We start from the raw sequence: 9,484 nt of genomic DNA, 5'->3' as shown, positions 1-9,484 counted from the left end.
CAGGGAACATAAATCTGCCCCTATGTCTGATGCAAAGCGGATCATGTAATATGCAGGTGACAATATTTTTACTTTATGTTGCCAGATAAGTGGGTCACTGCTTTTAACACAGAGATAGTTGTTATCGACAGTTCATAAATCGTAATCCTTCTAATATAGCACAGTGAGCTATAAACAACATGCAACTCTTACACCTTGTGTCCCTCACTCACTTATGTAACACAACCTGTACATTCATTTACACACTCATTTTCATAAAGCGCAACTCCTTACCCATAAGTGTTTCAAGCAGTTTGGGGGTGAGGGGAGCGGGTGAGGGGAGCTGCGGTTCAGTCGAAGAGCCAGGTCTTGAGGTCCTTCCTGAATTGGTCCTTCCTGAATTGCGGACGTAATGGTGATTGCCGGAAGTGGACAGGCAGGGAGTTCCAGGAGTTAGGAGAAGGATCTTTCTCCAGCAGTGGTCTTGCTGATACGTGGTATGGTGGCCTGGCCCAGTTGGATGGAGTGGAGATGTCTGGTGTATGTGTAGAAGGAGAAGTGGTTGTTGAGGTATCAATCCATCATGTGTTTGTTAAACGCGACTACTCACCAGTAAGGGTCTCAAGGAGGAGGGGATGTGCAGGTTCCAGTCCATCAAGGAGGGGGTCTGTCGAAAAGCCAAGATTTTTCGGTTTCGCGTGAAGCTGGGAGTGATAGTGTCTAAGGTGGAGCGGTAAGGCATTCCAGGCTCTGGCCGCGAGGAAGAAGAAGGAGCGGCTTCCCGATCTGGTTTTTCTGGCACGGGGGACAATGGCGTAGGAGAGCTGGGCTGATCGTAGGGCACTTTTGGGTGAGTGGAATTTGAGTCGGCTGTTTAGGTATGCTGGTCCGGTGTTGTGGCGGGCTTTATGTGCGTAGGTGAGAATCTTGAAGGTGATTCTAGCCTCGATGGGGAGACAGTGGAGTGTGAGCAGGTGCTGGGAGATATGGCAGTGTCTTGGCAGGTTGAGGACCAATCTTGCGGCGGCATTCTAGATGTTTTATAGCTTGCAGGAAAGGTTTTTGTTTATTCCGGCGTAGAGTGCGTTGCCGTAGTAGAATCTGCTGGTGATGAGGGCGTGAGTGACGGTATTTCTGTGCTTGAGGGGGATCCATTTGAAGGTCTTAGATAGGAGGCAGAGGGTGTGAAAGGAGAATGCAACGGAGTTGACCTGGCGGTCCATTTTGAGCTCGGAGTCCAGGATGATCCCAAGGTTGCGTGCGTGGTCCATGGGTGGGTGGGCTTCCGAGGGCGGGAGCCACTAGGTGTCGTTCCAGGCGTCGGGGTGTGGGCCCATGATGAGGACACTTCTGATTTGTCAGTGTTGAGTTGTAGGCAGCTGCTTTTCATCCATTTTGCAACAGCTTTCATGCCTTCTTGAAAGTTGTGTTTGGCTGCATTGGGTTCGCTGGATAGGGATAGAATGAGTTGGGTGTCGTCTGTGTATGAAACAATGTTAAGTCCATGGGTTCTGACGATGGGGCGAGCGGAGCTATCTAAACGTTGAAGAGCCTTGGGCTGAGGGAGGACCCCTGGGGGACTCCGCAGGTGGTTGGTGTAGGGTCCGAGACGAAAGGTAGGAGTCTGACCCGCTGTGTTCTGCCGGAGAGGAAAGAGTGGATCCAGTCGAGGGTCTTGTCCCGGATCTCTAAGTCATGGTGGGGATGCACTGCAAGATCTTATGAAGTAGATGGAGCGTGCGGAAATAGGAGGATGAAACGGCGTTGATTTGGGGGTTTATTGAGAGCGAGGAGTCCAGGAAGATGCCAGGGTTTTGCGCGTGGTCAGTGTGTAGTGGTCATTGTGGGCCCCCTCTGTGTGTATAGGGAGGTGCACTGGGGGGTACCATGAGTTCCATGCACCAAATGGCAGGCACTGCACGGTGCCTGCCACGTGGTGCAGGGAAATGCTGGGCATGCTCTTTTGACATTGCAGACGGTGCTGCAGCCAGCAGCCAGCAGCACCGTCCGCAATGTTAAAAGGCCAGGATGCACCCGCAGTATGGCTGACACATCCTAATTGCACTGGTGGGACTGCCGCACGTCTGGCGGGTGGTCAAAACCATCATAATGAGCCCCTTAGGTCTTGTTTGAGCTAAGCTTGAGGCAGCTGTCCTTCATCCAGGTGGAGACTGCTTTATCTCCTTGTGGAAGTTGCTCTTGGTGGCTGTGGGTTCTTCTGTGAGGGAGAGAATCAGCTAAGTATTGTCGATATAGGAGACAATGTTGAGACTGTGGTTTCTGATGATGGCTGCAAGTGGAGCCCTGTAGATGCTGAAGAGGGTGAGGCTCAGGGAGGATCCCGGAGGCCCTTTGCAGCTGATCTCAGTGGGTTTTGAGTTGAATGGTGGAAGTCTGACTCTCTATGTTCGGCCGGTGAAGGAGTTGATCCATCCAGGGCTTTATCGCGGATGCCAGCGACGTGGAGTCTTGCTCAGAGGGTTTGGTGGGAAACGGTGTTGAAGGAGGCTGAGAGGTCCAGGAGGATAAGGGCAGCTGCTTCGCCTCGGTCGAGGCATTTGCATCTAGGTGTGAAGCTCTAGATAGCTCCCTGGAACAAAAGAATGCCAATGGCCCTTTAAATTTGGCCTGATAGAATCTGATAAGCCCCCCCACCCCCTTTGCACGTTGCTGCTTGGAATGAAAGCAGACAACCTGGAGACGCTGCTGAATGTGTACCTCTTACAAATGGGGATTTTGGTTGGCTAGGGTATACACCTAATCCAGCAATAACCCACCATTATAGTCAGATTAATTCAGATACACATGTAAGATTACCTCTGGTCATCGTCTGGTAGCTTGGCGAAGAGCAGGCAGGCTTATCAAAGAGGCAATGTGTAAAGTATTAGTGCAACACATAGTAAAGTAACACAGTAATAGACACCACAAAAAAACTTCACACCAGTTGTAGAAAAAGAGGCCATCTTTATCTAATTAAAGCTAAGCCTAAAGGACAACAGTCTAATAAGTGTATTAAGAATTATGCCAGTAGTAAAGTTAATTGCTCATTCTCCAGGGCCATCACAAAGCAAAGATGCAGGTGCTCCCTTTGAGGGAGTCATAGTAACATAGTATCCTCAAATGAGTCCACTGGTCACCTCTGCCTCGGAAAGGTCTTCAATGCAATGGGGGTTGAAGTCAGGCCGTGGGCCCTCGAGAGAGTACCTGGGGCTTGGAGTCGCTGCTCTGGCTGTCTGCGGTCTCGCACACGGAGTCCACGGGGCGGGAAGTTGAGTTGGGTACCAGCATGGCCGAAGGAGCACAGTCAGGTCTATGGCCCCATACTGCTGTGTTGGAAGGCCTCACACATGGAGCCAATGTTGGTAAGAGGCACAGAGGCAGGCAGGGCTAGGGTTCAGCCACAGTAGAGTCACATGAGGTGTTCCCATGACTCTGCTCACTAAACCAACAGGATTCTAGAGTTCATGCACAGCACCACAGGCACTCACTGCAATGCACACATACTAAAACATACACACACATTGGTTCACATATATTCGTTTAAACGTGTATGCACTTCTTTGCAGAAACCAGCAACTTTACACAAAATTACACAAATCACAATGCTTGCAGAGACCCAGGATCTCACTTGCACTCATGCACATTCTATTAAAACCACCTGAATTTATTATCTTAAATGTTTGTGTTTATTTGTTTTGTGTAAAACATTACATGAATACAGTGCAGTAATTGTTGGTAATAATTCTTGTTTTAATTCTTTTAGCACATGAGAAATTGGAGTTAAGACTGATCGTAATATAATCACATTCAAGATCGGTACTGCGAGATATCGAAAGAAGACACGTGGTGGCTCCGGCCCTGCGGCGACAGAACCTTTATCGAAACTCAGCTTCCTGGTCCTAGATCTCAGGCCAGAAGGTAGGACATGCTTTTGTATTTCCCGCAAAGGTCCACATTCAGCTATGTATGGGTGCCAAGTGTGTGGTCTTTAGGTGTGGAGGCCTGTTGGTTTATCCTAGCAAAACAGTGCAGAGAGTATGAGGTTGAATTTTAAGGGGATAATTTTGTGTTTTTTCATGATTAACTATGAGAAGTTCAAAAATGTTGATTTTTAAATCTTTTATTATTGTATGCTCTCTTTCATTTATCTAACTAGCCTAATAATCCCTTACTATCCCTTAATGCTTACCGTCCCTAAAGATATTAAACCCCAAACTGCCCATACATTCTGTCGTTTCTTGATGCATAATAAATGGACTACTCTTTAATGCTACCCTGATTCATAATAGCCCTGAACTACTCCTTAGTGCTACCCTAAAATCCAGTAATTATCCATTACCGCTAACTTGACCTGAATCATTACAATTCATTGCTAGTCTCCTGACCCTTATTTTAGATGCTCCTGTCTACTTTGGGAGGATGGCCCTTAGCCCTGCTACGAGTACACTTATGTTTCTTGTATAATGCATGAAAGCCACTACTTATTTTCATTCTATTTTTTCAGTCAACAATGTTTTTCACACCAATGTTTTTCAGTCTACTTTTTCCGTACCATGGGGCAGATTTACGTTTCCTGGCGCATCCCTGCAAATCAGCAGGGATGCGCCAGGGAAGATGCGTCACGCAAGTTTGCCCATGCGCCATTGCAGATGCGCCGCATTTGCAATGTGGTGCATCATGGCGCAAAGACAAGCAGATGCGTGACGCATCTGCTGGCGTAAGGTTGGCGCAGTGCTGAAGTTGTGTCGCAAGCGTGACGCAACTCCAGCACTGTTCCAACCTGCCCTATCCCTAACATGGTGCGTCATGTCTTACGCCTGCTTGAAGCAGGCATAAGGATTTGACGCACCAGCGTCGGAAAAGTGACTGCGTGAAATCTCGTAGATTTCACTGCGTCACTTTTCCGAGGGTTTTGTCGACGTAACGCCCACCCTGCATACATTAAACCTGACTCGGGTATAATGTGGCGCAGGGCTTTACAACGTGACGCATCTCCCTAGATGCGTCACGTTGCAAATCTGTCGGAGCATGGCGCTAGCTTTGCGCCGCCGCTGCGTCACAAATGTGATGCAACGGCAGCGCAGAGGGCTTGTAAATCTGCCCCAGAGTATGTACAGTGAGTAGGATATATAAAATCTATCTAATGTGTTGTGACAGTGTGACTCCTGTCCATTTAGTAATAGGATCACTGATATGACTAGCACTGTCTAAAGGATGTAATTATAGTCTGTCTTGTGTGTAGCATACCTCCATCCATATATTTTTTGAATTTGGAAATAGTCTAACTGCAATGGTAAACTCTTAATTGGAAAAATATACATTTATTTTGCTGTGCTTGGTACAGACGGCTGCTGGATATATCAGAGATCTGCCTAGAACTCTTTTAAAGGGTATTGCTCAATGCAAGTCGTATGCTTTTTACAGAAAATTTCAACATGTTTTGTATTATTTGCCATCTAAAGTCAAGTCCAAGTGTATAAGTACTTTGTTTTAGGTTTACTCCTAACATATACTGATTTTATCCTTCTAATAGTAATTCAAGGACCCCATAATTGGAATATACCCTTTAAATTCTAGGCAGATCACTGAATTGACATGCTTAAGCTTTTCAATCGCCACTGGTGTTGTGCATGCAATGGCACCTAGCCTCAAAGCTTACATCATATTTTAATTATTAACAGGATCCCAGGAGGAATTCTGAACTAGTTACAAGGCTATACCGCTTGGGGGACAGCTGTACGTGCTGCTGCAGTTGCATTCCTGTCAGAATGAGGATGGATGACTAATTGCTGTTACTATTGTGTGCATGACAATTCATATTAGTGTATTCATTATTTTGCGTGATATAGTTTTTGTGTCTTCAACCTAGGGAATATTTAAAAACAGGTTAGGTTTTCTATTTCCAGTCTGATCTATTGCTAGATACAATGAACACAGTTGACAGTTTACTCGTAAACCCCTTTTTGGGCTTGACACATGCTGATAAACTGCAAGTGAAAACATTAGGAGCTGATAAACCTGAAATTAAAATTGAGCAGTCTGCAAAAGATAGGGGACAGGGTTATACACGTCGGTTTACCAGAACATGGTATGATAGGATAGAGTGGCTTACTGGTAGCGCTTCTAAAAATGCTTTATTCTGTTTCCCTTGCTTACTTTTTGGAGGTGAAGTTGCCTGGACAAAAACAGGAGTTACTGACCTAAAGCATCTGGCTGAAAAAATAAAAAAACATGATTCCTGTAAATCTCATTTGACAAATATGTTGAAATTATCTCTTTTCGGAAAATCGGACATTGTACAGCAATTGAACGAAGCATACCGTGTGGGATTAAGAAAACATAATGCAGAAGTGGATAAAAACCGATACATTTTATCAAAATTGATTGACTGTATTCGTTTTTGTGGTGCCTTTGAATTGGCATTACGGGGCCATGATGAAACTGAAGAGTCTCTAAATCCTGGCGTGTTCAGGGGCCTTGTTGATTTTGTCTCCAGCATTGACAGTGCTATGGAAACACATTTAAGAACAGCCACAGTGTTTAAAGGCACGTCTAAAACTATTCAGAATGAATTGCTGGACTGTATGCTGGAAGTGATAAGAGAATATATTACACAGCAGTTGAGAAGCACTGATTATGTAGCTATCCAAGCTGACAATACAACTGATGTCTCTACTAAGACACAGTCAGTTCTAGTCTTCCGCTACATTGATGGAAATTGCAAGGTAGCTGAACGATTTTATTGTTTCACACATCTAAAAGACTCATCTGCAGAAACAATTGCCTCAGCCATTCTTAATGAATTAAACATTGTTTTCCCTGACCAATGTGCTAAAGGAAAACTAATTGCTCAAAGCTACGATGGGGCCAGCGTCATGCGTGGTGCAACAGGTGGGGTGCAAAAGAAAATCAGGGATGTTTACCCAAATGCACATTATATTCATTGCTATGCCCACCAACTTAACCTAATTATGGAACAGGCTTCCTCCAAAATATCTAGAGTTAAAATTTTCTTTTCAGAGTTTGGAGGTATAACAGCATTTTTTGCACGTTCCCCGAAAATGACTGATATTCTTGAACAAATAGTTTCAAGAAGACTTCCAAGAGGGTCTGCAACTCGCTGGAACTTCAATATTCGAGCAATATTGATAATTTATGAATACAGAGACGATCTTCTTGAATGCATGTCAACCATTGCAAACAGTGGTGATTTTGAGTCAAATACTATATGTGAAGCTAAGGGATTTAGTAGAACATTAGATGATAGAGAGTTTATATTATTTCTGTTTCTTTTTCACCGTATAATGCCCCAGGTAGACATTTTATATAATCAATTGCAAAAGCGAGACATTGACACTGTATATGTCCAGAAAGCTACTACAGACTTTGTGACAAGCATCACCAAAGTACGGGAATCCATTGACAGTTTGGATTCTACACTGCCACAAGAATGTACATTTGTAAACCGAAGACTGCAAATAAATACTTTGACCCAAGAAGCAAAAGAAGTCTGTGACATTATTGTGGTCCATGCCAGAGAGCGCTTTGCATTCACAAAGCATCTTGTATGTGCAACACTATTGCGAAGTTACCTTTTTGAAAGACATGACAAATCTTTCCCAGCTGAGGCACTCGCAGAAACGATAGAAGCCTATCCTATGTTAGACAAGGCTAGATTGCGTACAGAACTTTCGGTCCTGTATGGAAGACGTGACTTTCGTCAAACTACTGGTGGTGCCATGGCTTTATTTAGCTTTTTGTGTGAAAACAACTTAGAGAAATCTTTTTCTGAGACCATAAAGCTTTTAAGAGTTGTCTTTACTACACCCATGACAACAGCAGAGTCTGAGAGATGTTTTTCCACACTAAAGAGGGTAAAAACGTTTTTGCGAAACACTATGACTCAAGCTAGACTTAATGCATTGGCTATGCTGTCAATGGAAAAGGAGCTAATAAAGGAAATACCAGAATTCAACAAAAGAACAATTGAAAAGTTTGTTCATATTAAAGATCGACGAGCAAACTTTCTATATAAATAGAAAATATTAATCTGATGTGTAATCATAGTTTCAGGTGTTTATAGCTCGGTTTGTTTTGTTTGATAACATTAAATGTACTCATTCCATTTAATATTCATAAAACTCCTGTACAGTTGATATGTATTTATATATGTGTGTTTATGTATCTGTGAATTTATAGATATTTGTTTTCATATTTTATTATTTTTTAAAATATTTTTGTTGTTAGTGTTTAAAAATATGTTGGTTTTGAGGGTATAGGTCTTTATATGTACAACATTTAGTTATTTTCGTAATTTATTTTTATTTAACTGTTTTCTACTGTACTAACAGGGACAAGAACCCTTCTACCTGTGATTGACATGCAAAGTATTTAAATATTATTATTATTTTTTTAATTGTTTAAAAATATCATATTGGTTTTGAAAGTTCTTAAAATGTACATTTATTTATTTTCATAATTTCTTTTAATTCAATTTTTTCTGCTGTGCTGGCTGAAGAGCACAAGGACCTGAGTATGGCATGCAAAGAATTTATATAGTATTATTTAAAATAATTGTGTTTGTGTTTACAAATATCATATTGGTTTTGAAGGGATATTTCTTAAAATATACATTTATTTATTTTCATATTTTATTTTTATGTAGCCATTTTCTACTGTACTGACAGGCACAAAGGGACTGAGAGTGGCATGCAAAGTATTTAAAAATAAAGTAAAACGTTTTTACCTAGCCTGCTTATACATATAAAGTTTGTGTTGTTTCTTTCTAAAATAAATTAAAGATTGTTGATGGATATTTCTTATATTTTAAGCAATGCATATTACACTCATTTCATAACTCATTTTTATTTAGTGGTTTTCTAAAATACTGATGGACCCAAGGGCCTCAGAGCGCTATATGAACTATTTTAAGTACAATATTTACTTCATTTTGCAAAATTGCCTCGCTCAAAAATGCAAAGCTTTTGATGACTTCCTAAAAATTAAATGTTTGTTTCGAATGGATATTTCTTATACTTGTAGCTATTTAATGTCATGAAGATTACTGGGCAATCAACATTGAATAGCTGATGCAGAAAAGGAAGTGGCCAGCCTTCATTTCGGGTAGGAACAAAATTACAAGTGTGTTTCTTTGCGGATGTTTATGCACCTATGTTAGGTGTTTTCTATTGGAATGGGTAGAGACAAAGCGGTTTTGCTTAGTACCCCTAGCCCTCTTCAGTAGTCAGACTTGCTTGGCAACACAGAAATTCTCTGAAATAATGTATGAGTTTTCTTTTATGAATGCCTAGAAGAACTGATTTTTCAGTCCATTTATCACATAAATAGTGCTGAAAATTGCACCAAAAAATGCCAATTTGTAAAAAATTTCTTCACGGGGGGGAGAACCCCCCCGAATCCCCCTTATTGCCGTCGGGCTCGCTTGCTACGCTCGCTCGCTCCCGTACGTTCATGCCTTTTGAAATACGCCCACCAGTTTAAAATT

At 42.4% G+C, this 9,484-nt stretch overlaps 1 protein-coding gene across 1 annotated transcript; it reads left to right on the top strand.

Moving 5' to 3' along the window:
• Window positions 1-6,239: 6,239 nt before the first annotated feature.
• On the top strand, window positions 6,240-8,358 carry LOC146860095 (zinc finger MYM-type protein 1-like). The gene is made up of 2 exons (XM_085646134.1): window positions 6,240-7,972; window positions 8,331-8,358. The coding sequence occupies exons 1-2, from the start codon at window positions 6,240-6,242 to the stop codon at window positions 8,356-8,358; spliced, it is 1,761 nt and encodes a 586-aa protein (XP_085502260.1).
• Window positions 8,359-9,484: the final 1,126 nt, after the last annotated feature.

The sequence above is a fragment of the Triturus cristatus genome, chromosome 3_1 (genome assembly GCF_964204655.1).
Source record: "Triturus cristatus chromosome 3_1, aTriCri1.1, whole genome shotgun sequence".
NCBI lineage: Eukaryota > Metazoa > Chordata > Amphibia > Caudata > Salamandridae > Triturus > Triturus cristatus.
This window is presented reverse-complemented; position numbering and strand designations above follow the sequence as displayed.